Genomic DNA, 15491 nt, shown 5'->3' on the forward strand with positions numbered 1-15491 from the left:
TGTCTACTGTATGGTCGCTCAATATAATATCGTTTCAGTTCCAGTAAATTAATGCACAAATTAAATCCCTATAAAATGTGACCGCCTATCCCGCAGGTGCCTGCAAACTTCGGTTTTATCAGTCGATCCTGTGTGCATTAGATATACATCTAACGGGCAGAGTGTACAAAGCGTTAAAGGTTTGCAAAAACCAGAAAGGCTGATAATGGGTTGGTGGTGCGTGGGCTGCTTGTCATAATGGGCTACGACGAGATTCCCCGCGAGCTGTGCAGTGCGAGAGAAAGAAGCCCACACACAGTTAACGGGCTAGGGGAGCAAACCCGTTACCAAACATGCATCCCATCTGGCCCAACAACGCGCGGAAAGGCTAATGGGCGGGTGATCGCTCCCCGCCTGCCCAGCGATCACCCGTCCACCCTCTCCCCCTTCCTCCTCTCCTCTCCTCTTTCTACTACAGTAGACCACACAAAATTTTTTTGAAAAACAAAAGTTAGAAAAATTTATGTGTAGAAAATACTATATATAAAAAATTTAAATTCAAATTCAAATTTGAATCGGGTATATAAACTTTTGACTTATAAACTTTGGGTCTATAAACTTTAGATGTATAGAAATACTATATACAGAAAATATTTGAATTCAAATTCAAATCTGAATCAGATATAATTCAAATTCAAATTTGAATCGGGTATATAAACTTTAGGTGTATAAACTTTAGATGTATAGAAATACTATATATGAAAAGTATTTCAACTCAAATTCAAATTTGAATCGGATATTTGAATTCAAATTCAAATTTGAAACGGGTATATAAACTTTTGACTTATAAACTTTAGGTCTATAAACTTTAGATGTACAAAAATACTATATAAAAAAAATATTTAAATTCAAATTTGAATCGGATATATAAACTTTTGACTTATAAACTTTTGGTCTCTAAACATTAGATGTGTAAACTTTAGTTTCATAAACTTTAGGTGTATAAATTTATTAAAATAGGAAAGTAATGCGGTGCCAAAAAAAGAAACCAGGTGGAGGGAGGGAGGGGGGAGGTGGGGAGCGAATCTGATCGCTACCCCATCCCTACGGCGATCGATCGCCCATTAGGGGTACCCGTTAATATATGCTCTTATGTGGATATAGAGAGATCATCAGTTAACTTATGCGCTTATACAGGAAAGAGAGATCGCTGGTTAATATAGGCGCTTAAATGGCTTTTTTACACACAAGCATGAAGAGCTAGCAAACCACACAATTACACAAATTCCATAATTTATTAAAAATTTTGGCATAACCTTCCCTCTATACATGGGCACCCATGACGAGCAGTTTTGACCACAATAACAGTCATACATATTATCACATTTAACCCTGAAGAAGTTGAAAAAAAATACATAAAACACAGAACTTCACATCACAGCTTACATATGCCTAGAGACTGCAGCCTCCAAACACACCTTGGCAAAATGCAAACTGACCCAGCTCACATTGCGACAGATTTTTTTGTCAAACAACCCTTACATTAACATGTAAGAGCTAACAACCATGCATACAATACATCATTAGTTTTCTGATGTATGCCGCCAAAACCTGAAAAAAAATCAACACTCTTTAAGGTTGGAATCCTGGGCATATTTACAATATCAAACTGAATAGAAAGATGAGTATATTTCACAAATCTAGTTTGCCTGTCAAATAAAAGTTCACATGCCTAAACAAAACTGACAAATTCTTGGGCATTATCTTACCAACCCTCCTGCCAATTGTTGTATGTTAAATACAAACCCTCACAAGCTTTCATGCAAAGCTCGATCGGCACAGTGATATGTAAAATGCACATAAACAAGATTGTTAACATATTGAGTTCTTGCTAAAAAAACTTAGTTCAGTTGTCTCTAATTTTTAGTATATCCGTATATATTGCTCTAACTGAGCAATTTTACGGTCCTTAAGGAGGTACCATTTTTTCTATTGTAAATTTGGTACCTTTTGGTACCTAGGTACTATGAGATACCATGAGGTACCAAATTTTGCACTAAATTTTTGGTACCTCATGGTACCTCCTCAAGGACCGTAGAATTACTCTAACTATAAATAGAATTCATCTAAAGTTCTAATTAGATGAATGAGCTTGCATTATATAATTAAAATCCAAATGAAGCTAATAAGCCAAAAGGTACATTATAGATTATAACTCATCCAAAGGAAGCCAATGAGTTGCTAATATGATTCATGCAACTACAATTTATATAAGCTTAACCCTTGAGCATTTATCACCAAGAATTATTGCACTAATAGTTTGTAATGTCGACAAATATATATAAGCGTCCCTATGATCCAATCCTGTCTCCAGTTGTGATTTTGGGATAAGCTCACAAACCTTAGTGGGATGGCGCTGGACTGGCAGCTGCTACTGACCTCGGCTTCATTCATTCCAAATGAGTCGGGAGCGGACTGAGGAGAAGGGAGGAAGTGGCAGCGTCGTCGGGAGGGGGACCAGGGGGAGGGTGGTCAGGAGGTTCCCCCGAACTCGCCGCCATCCGAGAGGTTGCCGCCTCCGCAGTACCAGCACCGGGGAGAGAGACCGGGAAGTAGTTGAGCCGGCATCCCCACATCAGCCCACCACCCCCGAGGTCACCGTCACCCAGGAGTCCGCCGCATATGCCAGCTGAGCTCGCCGCCTTGGTGCCGCATCTTCGTTGTGGTCGTTGTCTGCCCGCCCACGAGCTCGAGGAGATATTCCCGTCGCCGTCCTTGCCCAGATACGCTGCCCCAAAGTCGATGGCGGCCGGATCTGGCCTGGGGACGCAGGGGGAGAGTGGAGGCGGAGGAAGGGCCGCGACGCCGCCGTGTAGGACAGGCGTAGATGGATCGGAAGGAGCGAGCTTCAGAAACGGAGAATTTTTTTTATTTATAATTTTTTTTATTAAAAGTTTTACAAAAATAATTTTCCATTTTGAAAATTGACGGAAATAGTCGCCTACCGCCCTCTGGGAGGGCGATTTTTAAAAATCGCCCTCCCAAAGGGCGGCGAATATGACGTGGCAGACGGCCGTTCGCTCTCGGGCGACGGCCGTCAAGGAAATTTGCAGGCGGCCCCCTTGCCGCCCTCCGCGAGGGCGATTTTGTACTGTGCGGGGGGCCGCCTGCAAATGGGCGGCGGGGGGGGGCATGGAATTTTGCAGGCGGCCCCCTTGCCGCCCTCCGCTAGGGCGATTTTGTACTGTGCGGGGGGCCGCCTGCAAATGGGCGGCGAGGGGGCATGGAATTTTGCAGGCGGCCCCCTTGCCGCCCTGGGGGAGGGCGATTTTTGGGCCCCCCCCTATAAAGCCCAGCCCCTCCTCTGTTAAATTTCATTATATTCACTAAAAATCCAGAAAAAACGAAAGAGAGAGAGGGGAGGGCAGCAGAAGCGGAGCGGCGAAGCCCTGCTGGTTCGCTCACTTCATCACAGGTATGCTCCCATACATCTTTTGCATTTGTACTAATATGTTATGATTGAGTATATATGTTGCGTTTTAGTTTTAGTTCCATATATTTTAGCACATATGTGTAGATCCAGAGCATAGAATATAATAGTATGAATTGAGACATAGACAGTAGTGTTAATTGTAAGATGTAGTTTAGTTTGATCTGGAGAATGTAACGTACTTTTAGAAATTTAGAGGACAATATTGTAGAGAATGTAACTTAAGGCGTAGTACAGAAATGCGAGGTTAACGCAGTTAATGTTTTCATCAGGCACAATGTCAAGTAAGGTCACATTTCAGATAGTTCACGGTGAAGGAAATATTAGATTTGGTCCAGATGGTGTTGATCTGTCAGATTTTGTAATGACATCTAAGGGCATCGATAGGCCTGCGGAGAGAACATTTCAGTCAATTTATAGTTGGTTGTTGAGAGGATTTAGAATAGACCAAGAAGTCTACACAATGTCAGTATCTGTTGTAGTGAGTCGTGCAATAGAAGGTTATTTTTGGGAACTAATGCCGATGGACAGCACTGCTGCTTGGAGACGGTATGTGCAAATGGCTTTTGAACGGTCATGGCCCCTCGTTATATTTGTGTCGGTACAAGAGAAAGATACAAATGTTTCAATGCGAACCGAAGATGTGGAGGGTCCTAGCAATGCAGGGGATGTTGTTGGACCATCGATGGAAAATGAGGAAAATCAACCAAGGGAGGAGCAGGCCATGGGCATGGCGGATGAGGGGGAGAGAGTCGGTATAATTGTTGATGAAATGGAGAGGGAAGATTCGGATAATGAGCAAGCGGAGGACGACGCATCATCCGATGAGGAAGGTGATGTAATGGCCACTGATTGGGCAAATGAGGACTTCTCTGGACTTGTCATATCAGAGGGTGATCATGTACCCTGGGAGTATAAGGAGAACGAGGTAATTGAGGGTGCAAGGTATGCTCATAAGGATGAGATGAAGGAGGCGGTGAAGCATTGGGCAGTTTCATTACAGAGAGAGTTTAGGGTGGTCAAGTCAACAAATTATGTGTATGAAGTGAGGTGCATGAAGGAAGATTGTCCGTGGCGTGTCCATGCATATAAGGGTAAATGGAATGATTATTGGAAAGTTAGCATTGTGACCGAGCACAAGTGCTACTTACAAGGGGTGGAGAAGTATCACCGAAACATCACTTCAGCTTTTGTGGCAAGTGAGATGTACAGCAGTGTTGTTGGTAACATTGGCTTTGAACCAAAATCAATTATTAGGCACATCGAGAACAAATTCAAGTACACCATAAGCTATGCAAAGGCCTGGAGAGCCAAACAAAAGATTATTTAGATGAGGTATGGCACATATGAAGCTTCTTATGATAATTTGCCTCGTTTGTTAGCCACCATTGCCCAGAGGAATAATAATACTTACTATGACCTACATACATTTACATCGGTTGATGATCGAACAAAGAGTGTGCTGCAAAGAGCCTTTTTCTCATTGGGTGCTTGCATCAATGCTTTTGTGCATTGTCGACCTGTTCTATGCATAGATGGAACTTTTATGACAGGTAAATACCGAGGTCAGATATTGACAGCAATTGGGTGTGATGGGAACAACCAGGTTCTACCTATGGCTTTTGCATTTGTAGAGAGTGAGAACACTGAAAGCTGGTACTGGTTCCTAGAGAGAGTGCACATTGCAGTGGTGCGTATGAGGCCCAACGTTTGCCTTATACATGATCGTCATGCGGGTATGTTGCGGGCTATTGACTACTTGCAGAACGGTTGGGATGAGAAGGGACTTCCAGCTAAGTGGCCTGATGTTCGGAGTCGGTGGTGCATGCGTCACATGGGTGCAAATTTCTACAAGCAATTCAAGAACAAGCATCTTATGGAGCTCTTTAAGAGGCTCTGTGCACAGAACCAAGAGAAGAAATTTAATGAGTTGTGGGACAAGTTGGATGAGTTGACAACGAAGCAAACAGACGAGCAATCTCGCAGACCACAAGTTGAAGGTGACGAGCCTCCCATACCTCTTGGTGCATTACATGATGACCCACCAACAATGAGAAGGAGGTCAGGGTCGTCCATCAGAAATTTCAGTCAGTGGATTGAGAATGAGCCTAAGGAGAAGTGGTCTCTATTGTTCGACACCGATGGATCTCGGTATGGCATAATGACAACCAATTTGGCAGAGGTGTACAACTGGGTAATGCGAGGAGTTCGGGTACTTCCATTGGTTGCTATTGTTGAATTCATCCTTCACGGCACGCAAGCCTACTTTAGGGATCGATACAAGAAAATTGGTCCGTCCATGGCCGATAACAACATAGTGTTTGGCAACGTAGTGACAAAGTACATGGAAGATAAAATCAAAAAGGCACGGAGACATAGAGTTGTTGCTCAAGGCACACAAGTGCATCGGTATGAAATAATGTATGTTGATAGGAGCAGGCGTGGTATCTATCGCAAGCAAGCCGTGCAGGAATGTGTCTTGAAGGCGGATGGTGGATGTACCTGCAGTTGTATGAAGCCGAAGCTTCATCACCTTCCTTGCTCACACGTTCTTGCTGCTGCCGGTGATTGTGGCATATCTCCCAATGTGTACGTCTCAAATTTTTTCAGGAAAGAAGCAATCTTTCATACATGGAGTGAGGAAATATATGGGTTCGGGATCTCAGGATCTTACACAACGCTGAGTGCCCAAGTTTTTTATATTCCTGATCCATCTAAGTTAAGGGTGAAAAAGGGTCGACGCCAAACTAGACGCATCAGAAATGATATGGATGAGTCAGAAGCAGGTGGGAGGACTTTACGCTGCAGCAAGTGTGATCTGCGCGGCCATACTTACAAGAAATGCCCGAAAAATGCAGAAGTTCCAAGCGGCGCAGATGCCAGTCCATCTGGACAGGCAAGTGATGGTAGGCGACCACCTGGTGAAGGAACAACAAGCAGGCGCGCAAGGCCAAGGCGTCGTCGCGCAGCAGGCGATTCGATGGTGTAACAATGCTTTCGATTTAGGAAATAAAATGCTGTTGTGATGTAATGAGTGTTCGGACTAAATACTTCTATCGTGTAATTTCAATTCAATGTTGTTGTAATGAGTACCTCCGACTATTGTTGTACTAGTAGTATTGTGAACTATTCGGTGTTGTATCATAATGTTATCGTGATGAGTGTTCGGACTAAGTACTCATATCGTGTAACTGCAGTTATTGTTGTAATCAGAAATATTCTGTACGGTGACACTTTTGTTTGTTTGTACTATTGTTTAATATGTGTTAGTAATTCGCTTATGAACATTTATTACTTATGTTGAACTAATTATTTATATGTTTCTGATCAATCTATTTGATGCAGGTATGGCGTACGACACACCGGCGCTGTTGAACCGTGCGATTGACAGGAACCACCGCTCGTTCCTGTCAGCAGTCGAGGGTGCACAGCTCGGCACCTTCCGTCCACGCACGTCGCGCGAGTGGTTGCGTGTCGACCCCCGTCACGTTCCTTGGTACGCGTATGTTCACATTTCAACTCAACTTTGCTTTGTGTTGTACTTATGTTTGAAGTTTGCTCTATACAGGTTGCGTGCGGCAGGCCTTCTACCACTTTGTAGGCTTGTTGAGGCGGCGGCGGACGACCGTGACCCTGCGAAGCGGTGGGATGCAGACCGGTCACTCCTTGCCGCTCTTGTAGACCGCTGGAGACCTGAGACGCACACGTTCCACCTTCCCTGTGGGGAGATGGCTCCGACACTGCAGGACGTGTCGTACCTGCTCGGGCTACCGCTGGCGGGAGCACCAGTTGGTCCCGTGGACGGTGTTTTTGGGTGGAAGGAGGATATCACTGCGCGCTTCGAGCAGGTGATGCGCCTTCCACACCTAGGACCGACCAGCACCCTTCCTCCGTACTCTACAGTCGGGCCTAGCAAGGCTTGGTTGCTCCAGTTCACTGTAAGTAAATAAGATGTTATTATCATACATGATTATTTGCGACCGGATGAGTGTTTTGTACTAACATTTCATTCTTAACTGTAGGCGGACCTTCTGCACCCTGAAGCTGATGATTACTCGGTCCGACGCTCCCTTGAGGCGTACCTGTTGTGGTTGTTCGGGTGGGTGATGTTCACTAGCACCCACGGGCACGCTGTGGACTTCCGGCTGGTCCACTACGCACGGTCCATCGCGGATGCTCAGCCACAGGACGTGCCGCAGTGGAGCTGGGGTTCTGCCGTGCTAGCAGCCACGTACCGTGCCCTCTGTGAGGCGTGCACGAAGACTGACGCGGGAGCGATCATCGCTGGCTGCCCTATGTTGCTTCAGCTTTGGGCAGCCGAGAGGTTTGCCATAGGGCGACCAGTGGTGGACAGCGCACCCTACGGGGTTGGTCGCAGCGCGCAGTGGCCAGAGGACGGTCCCACGATGGGGACTTACTGGTGTCGACGTGGGGTTAGTGCAACTTCGCTGCGTTATAAGTTTATCAGTCCTCTTCTTTTTTTTTCCTTCACATAACATTTCTAATTCCGATCATGTTTATTGCAGCGTCGTTACGCTCACGTGCAGGTGAGACGTGGTTACCCGGACTTCGTGTTCGAGTTTGACCGTCTCCAGCCGAGCGACGTCATCTGGGAGCCGTACACAGAAGAGGCCGTCGCTGCGAGAGCACCGCTAGGACTTTCGTCCTTGTGCACACGCGACCAGGATTACTGGCTGACCATCCTGCCGATGGTGTTCGACATTTTCGTTGAGCCTCACTGCCCGCAGCGTGTGATGAGACAGTTCGGACTTAGGCAGGTGTTTCCGGGCAACGTGCAGCCGACCGTCCCCCCTTCCGACCACTCGTGAGTTCGGATTGTTCATTTCGAAATTTTTATGATAATTACATCATCGAGCCATATAATTTACCTCTCTTCACAGGTTGACTCGACGGGGACAGCTAGCAGGCGCACTTTGGGCTCCACGTGTACAGCAGTACGTTGACGACTGGGTGTTAGCTACAGAGGAGGTGATCAACGAGCTCTTCCCACACACGGAGGAGAACTACCGTGACTACCTTCGCTGGTACCTTCCTCGCACTCGTGCGCGTGTGACCTTCACTCCAGACGCCCCAGAGCCGCACGTTGCCGCTGTCACGGACGCGTATCCCACGCACCGTGACCGAGACTACTTCGTGGCGGTACGTCCAATTTGTATTACTTCCAACAATTATTTCATTTATCTTGCATAATATAGGACAACTACTGAATTTTTTATTGAGAAAATTCCCTATCTAGCATCAAAAAAAGTTGCTCTTCCCCCTGTAGCATCCAAACTTCAAAAGTTCCCTATCTAGACACCCTCAAAATTTTTATTCCCTATCTGACACATCTGTTGCTCCCATTACCTCCACCGTCAAAACAAGCTTGGACCCACATCAAAATTTTTTGACCTCGCTCTTTCTGGATCGGTCCCATCCCCAACTCCACGCTGCTGCTCCTCAACTCCACGCCGCCGCAACCCTAGATCGCCGGCCCATGGCCGGCAGCGCGGATGGCGACCCCCTGGGCGGTGAGGACGGCGATTCCGCAGGCTCAGGCACCGTTTCCCCATGCGCGCCCCTGCAGGTAGTGGCGCCGGCGACACGGGAGGCTAGGTTGTCGCGGGAGGTCGGGAAGGCGAGGCGGCGGTCGTTCCCGGCGACGGCGAGCGGGGGGGGGAGCGCTTCTTGGCGATGGCGACGGCGACGGCGGTGGAGACGCCGAGCTCCCGCATGGCGAGGGCCTCCTGCACGGCACTGAGGCAGACGGCTAGGTCGTCGCGGGAGGCCAGCGCCCTGCCAGCACGGGCGGCCAACCCCCGGCCTGCTCGGCCGGCTAATCCCAGGCGGTCGCAGGCAGCCAGGACCCTTCCACTCTCTCCGCTCGCCAGGTTGGTTGGTTGGTCGTAGCATCTTGTGAAACTTGTTTCTTTCTGTTCTGCTACACGCCATTAGTGGTTCTTGCTCTGTTTGTGTTCGATCGATTGAGCACTACTATGTGTTCTTCGTTAGATGCTCAGTTTTTGTGTTTACGGAGATTTGCTTGATCGGTGCAGGTGATGAGGGCGATCTCTGCGTCGAGGAGGGAGGCCATGGCGGCGGAGGAGGAGAACCGTGCACTCTCGGAGGCAAGGATCGCGTCGCTGTCGCTGCAGCTCGACGAGCGGCTGCTGCTGCGCGCCGCGGACGCCAGGCTGAGCGGCTTCAATGGCTTCCGCGGCCTGCTACGCGCTGCACAACGCCAGCTCGCTGCTGCTCCTCGTCCTCACCTCCGGCGCCGTCTCCTGTGCCGCCGCCGCCACCGCGGCGGGCCGTGCTCCGCGGAGGGCGCCGCGGACACCGGCGGGTTCATGGCATCCATTGCAATGCTGCAGCAGAGGATGGTGGAGGAAAAAACAGTGAACAGAGGAAGGGGAAAAAACGCCTAAATTACCAAAGAAGGGCAAAACCGTCTTTTGTCCTACTTGTTAACACCGTTACCCTCAAAACTAACGGAAGTGCTAGATTGGGAACAAAAATTTTGAGGGTGCTTAGATAGAGAACTTTTGAAGTTTGGGTGCTATAGAAGGAAGAGCAACTTTTTTTGATGCTAGATAGGGAATTTTCTCTTTTTTATTTCCATCTTGCATAGGCTGATGCCGCACGGGATATCAGTGCCGATATCACCGCGGTCCAGGTGAGGTTGAACAGAGGTTTGCACTTGACTGACGTTGAGCAGAGGGCGACCTTCGACCGGATGCAGGAGAAGATGCGTGCGATCATGCGCGTCTTCTCCTGTCGCAGCGCCGTGGACGTAGTACCTCCAGCTGGTCCGGTACACCCACGGCCTCGCGCGCCTACCGTCGGAGCAGGACCTCGTTTGCCTTCGAGCGCCCCTAGCTTCGGAGCAGTGCGACCTACAGCACCGGTTTCGCACGGTACAGTTCAGCCCAGATATTAGTTCATATTTGTTTCAGCTTTTCCACAAAAGTGTCGCCATGTTTTAACTGCACGTTTCCTCATCGCAGGACCTCGTCTGCCTTCGAGCGCGTTCGCAGGCACGACCGGCGCTTCCGCTAGCTCCGCAGGGCCGTTCGCCACCTCTTCGGGCGCGTTCGCCAGCTCTTCCTCTCACGGAGCGTCGTTCCCTCGCCCACACGGTACTTTACTTTTTATTACTACTGCTAAATACTTGTACGAATCTGATGGTCCTTGTCCAGCAGGATATGCAGCCGGGATCTTCGGTACTGGGGCCTCTTCGTCTCACGCCGGTAGGACTGGTCCTACTAGCCAGTTCTACGACGACGACTTGCACGGTGCAGACCACCAGGACGTACTAGGCTCCTCTCAGCTCGGAGGAGCTCCAGAGGCGCACACTCAGGAGCAGCCAGAGGTCACACCTGTACAGGCAGGACGGGTTGGCCGTGCCGTACCCCCGGACCGACTCACGTACTCCCAGGGGCACATTAGGGCGCAGGGTAGGAGGGACAGGGGTAAGAGGCCTCGTCAGTAGTGTTCTACCTCTTCAGTCCTTATGTGACCGTTTCTTTTGGCTTACAAACTTGTAAAGCAGTACTACTTTTGCTATTACTACTGCAGTACTACTTGTGTTTGTCTCGTCTACGTAGTTCTTTTCATTCATATGGTGCTTGAACAACTTATGCTCACAACAACACACTTTCGGCGCTTCACGGTAGTGCCATATCCAGTAGCGCGCACAGTCCACAACAGCACACATGAAAAGCGGCAGCTCGAGTTATCACTATCAACTTTCGACGCTGCCTGTTGACATAAAGTGAATCACGCCTACGCGTGATCGTCTTGTCACATCTAATGAATAATGTATCTCATTGAGTTCACATATATTGCAGTGAAAACGACGCTATATAATTGACAATCTGAAGGCAACCTCTTCATATCTTCTTTCCCACTAGCACACCACACACGAAAATGGAAGCCTATTCATTGGTAATACGTAATTTAGATTTGAGATTATGTATAACATTCTTCACTACAATTTTACATTTTGGCAGCAAACCAAATATGATCAAATGCAATTTTACCTTACTAAATATTTGGTAGTGCCAAAACTTGCTTATATTTTGGCACTAACAAAATATTTGTATGGTAACAATCCAAATATGCCCTAAAAAATAATAAAATTGTATTTTACCAGTCTTTGAGATTTTAATCTTGTATAGTTTTCAATATAAAAAGATTTCATAACTATTGCTATTTATATAAAAAAAAAATATAAAGCACAGTACAAAATCGCCCTCCCCCAGGGCGGCAAGGGGGCCGCCTGCAAAATTCCATGCCCCCTCGCCGCCCATTTGCAGGCGGCCCCCCACAGTACAACATCGCCCTAGCGGAGGGCGGCAAGGGGGCCGCCTGCAAAATTCCATGCCCCCCCTCGCCGCCCATTTGCAGGCGGCCCCCCGCACAGTAGAAAACCGCCCTAGCGGAGGGCGGCAAGGGGGCCGCCTGCTAATTTCGTTGACGGCCGTCGCCCGAGAGCGAACGGCCGGCTGCCACGTCATTTACGCCGCCCTCTGGGAGGGCGATTTTTAAAAATCGCCCTCCCAGAGGGCGGTAGGCGACTATTTCCGTCAATTTTCAAATTGGAAAATTATTTTTGTAAAACTTTTAATAAAAAAAATTATAAATAAAAAAAATTCCAGAAACAGATGTACGATGCGAAATTCCAGATTTGCCCTTCCACTTAATCAGCACAACGCGGATGGAGGGGAGGTACCGCCCATCGGCATTACGGTACCTGGCGGTACCGACGTTCGTTAGCCGTCGGATGGGTTCCAATGGACGTACATGATTTTGGTACCTCCTCTCCTGCTGGACCATAAAATTCCTCTTAATTTTAAGGAGCTCGCAAAGGCAAGCAACAACTTTGCCCCTGATAGAAAGATCGGTGAAGGTGGCTTCGGCTCGGTGTACATGGGATGTCTTCCCGATGGGCGGGTGGTCGCCATTAAGCATCGTGGTCTGAACTCACCTCAGGGTATGGAGCCGTTCAAGGCAGAGATCGCAATCCTCTCTGCCATCCGCTACAAGCACATCGTTCCACTATATAGCTACTATGTGTTGGTCGAGGAGAAGCAGAAGCGCCACCTCCTGCGGCCGTCCCGGAAGGAAAAGGAGGAGAAAGAGCATCTGCTCGTCTTTGAGTACATGGAGAACGGCTCGCTGGATCACCACCTGCACGGCCCAACGTCGTCGTCGTCGTCGCCAGTGGTGGCATCCTGGAAGACACGCATGGAGAGGAGATACTGCTAGGTGTGTCGCGGGCCATCGAGTACCTGCAGTTCTGCGGTCAGCAGCCGATCATCCACCGTGACATCAAGCCATCCAACATCCTTCTCGATGGCAACTGGACGCCGCGCTTGAAGGACTTCGGGCTCGGGTTTGCGCTCACCGAGGAAAAGGCAGAGACTGACACTGTCATTGGCACGCATGGATACCTGGCCCCGGAGTACCATATGGAACGCACTCTGAATTTGATGACCGATGTGTACAGTTTTGGCGTTGTGATGATGGTAGTATTGACCGGGAAGAAATCATATTTATTTGACGAAGAATCGGTGGAGAGGAATAGGGAAGAATGGAAGGAGAGGGAGAAGACAGAAGAATTTGAGGAAGACGAGAAGCGAGAAGAATGTGCGGAAGAGGAGGGGGAGAACACACAAGATGACAAGGAGGAGAGTGAACGACAAGAAGAGGAGAAGACAACAGAAGAATGGCATGAGTGGTATAAGTGGGACGAGAGGTCTGATCGCAGCTTGGTGTCCATCGCGCTGCCACTGATCGAGGCGGGGGAAGTGTGGAAGATGCTGGACAGGCGGCCGGCAGCGGAGCCAACGCCGAGGCAGCTGGAGGCGGTGGAACTGGTGGCGCAGACGGCAGTGCATTGCGTGCGGCTGCGGTGGGAGGAGCGGCCACCCATTTCGGTATTCGTGACCAATCTCGAGAAGGCGCTCGAGCTCGCCCGTTATGATGGGTAGCATAGCCTTCCCGAGACATCTTATGTGAACTGGGCAATGTATTTCTCATCATGTAATAATTAACGCTGTTGAGTCTCTTCTCTTTTGTGAGCATACACAATTAAACATACCAATTTGGTGTGATCAACGAACAGAATCTTACTATCTTTTTTGCTGATTTCTAATGTCCACTTGTGCAGCTGTGCTGAACCAACAACCCCCGGATCCTTGCTCTCAGCTTGTGCTGTGAATTCAATTGTTAAGCTAGGTGCCTGGCTCCCAATCTCTTCTTGTTCACCTGTGTGAGTATGAGGAAGATATGAAGATTGGTGTAAGAAATAGTTGAGGACGCACGAATTTTAACTGGTTTTGCTCCCATTAGCACAAAAAGAAAATCAACAAAATATAAAGACCCTGCAACTGCTATTTATTCGTATTTTCCCCACACCTTCTCCCTGCTCTTAAAACTAAGAATCTCAGTATCCTGTTGGATTAAAGCGGGGTTCATATGACTCAGAATGTATTCAATGGATAGTTGCAACTGAAGTATTTTCCTGGAAATGTTTCTCAAAAACCTGATAATAGGTACAGACTACAGAGTTCCAAGAATATACTTGACAGTAACGGACACATGGCTTCCTTTGTGCGTCCTTTCATCGAACACTTGGAGCTCAAGACCAATCATACCAGTATATCGGCGAGTCAAACCTTTCGCTCCTTCTCATTTTCAAGAGCGCTCGAGGCGACCGCGAGCCATGGCCGGGCGTGGCGTGGCGTGGCGGGCGCGAGACTGTTTGCACTATCTGCTCGACTGCTCCGCCGCCGGCGCCACCTCGGCCTCGTCGTCGTCGAGGGATTTTGCTGTTCTAGACTTCTTCTAGTGGAGACAAATTGCTGGTCCGAAACGGGGTCGTGGTTGACGTGCCTCTATATGGGCCAGAATTGAGGTAGTATGGGCCGACCTACAATTAAGTTTTACGTGGGCCCATTTCTCAGCCCAATTTGAGATGCATATTATGTCTGTAGTGGACCGTCTGTGATGCTTGCGCTTCCTGTGATTTTAACTAAAGCTATCATCAGGTTTACACAAGTCAAATTGATCGAAATAAACTGGCATGCAGGCACTACAACCCGCTACATCAGGTTTACAAGCTATCATCAGATTTACACATTGTCGACGTTTGATGTCGCGATTCCGGTATTTGCATAGTATGTGGATCGTTGGTACTAGGATATATGCGAGACTGAGGTAAAAGAGATAGAGACGAGGATTTTTATACAGGTTCGGGCCCCTGAATTGTCAGGTAATAACCCTACATCCTGTTGGCCGAAGCCGGTATTGCTCTTATTCACCATAATCACACCAGTATAATATTTGGGGTAGCCTATCTAACTGTTGTCGACATGGCGGTCTGAAAGTCTGACTCGTAGTCGACAACAGGGTAGTCTTCCTTCTCGAGTTCGTGCCCGGCGAGATCAGAGACAGCGCAATGTCTCTCCTATCAGTATCCGGAGACACCGTAGGGGACTAGCCGTGCCTATCTCCGAAGTCGATATCCGACGTCTTGTCTTGTCGTATGTTGGCTTGTATGTTGTCTGTCTCTTCTATGGTGGGTGTCCGTTGATTGTGGGGTTGTCCCCTCTCCTCCTAGGGGACCTTGTATTTATATTCATAGGTGTCCCCCTGTCCAAGTAGAACTAGGGAAACCAACAATCCGAGTAGTCCTTGTCGTTTCCATGTAAAACTCTGGTTGTCTTCCCTTATCCAGAACTCCTCATATATCCGCAGGTTGTTTCCGTATAGGACATGGTATGTGGTGTGTCCTGTCGAGATTTAGTCAACTACTATTAGGTATGTAGTATCCATAACCCTGACACACATAAAAAAGACATGCAATGATTGTAAGTTGGGTGTAGTAGTAGCAACCTGATTTGAGAGTGAGGTCGCTCGTTATGACAATCCAGTATACGGTAACGTCGTAGTCACGTCCATTTCATGAACTCATTGGACATATTTTGTTTACCCTAGAAGGAGAGGCACTTGCATG

The 15491-nt window shown here is 48.2% G+C and overlaps 1 protein-coding gene across 1 annotated transcript; it reads left to right on the forward strand.

Annotated features, from left to right (window-relative positions):
- Positions 1-12274: 12274 nt before the first annotated feature.
- On the forward strand, positions 12275-13464 carry LOC136354234 (putative serine/threonine-protein kinase-like protein CCR3). The gene is made up of 2 exons (XM_066305926.1): positions 12275-12694; positions 12769-13464. The coding sequence occupies exons 1-2, from the start codon at positions 12275-12277 to the stop codon at positions 13462-13464; spliced, it is 1116 nt and encodes a 371-aa protein (XP_066162023.1).
- The last annotated feature ends 2027 nt before the right edge of the window (positions 13465-15491 follow it).

This window comes from Oryza sativa, chromosome 11 (assembly GCF_034140825.1).
Source record: "Oryza sativa Japonica Group chromosome 11, ASM3414082v1".
In the NCBI taxonomy this organism is placed as follows: Eukaryota; Viridiplantae; Streptophyta; class Magnoliopsida; order Poales; family Poaceae; genus Oryza; species Oryza sativa.

What these genes read in the sequence shown, in the direction of transcription:
- LOC136354234 (XM_066305926.1), top strand. Translation starts at nt 12,275, where the DNA reads ATGATTTTGGTACCTCCTCTCCTGCTGGACCATAAAATTCCTCTTAAT. An exon ending in CGTCGTCGTCGTCGTCGCCA is followed by an intron (nt 12,695 to 12,768) that starts GTGGTGGCATCC and finishes GAGTACCTGCAG; the next exon opens with TTCTGCGGTCAGCAGCCGAT.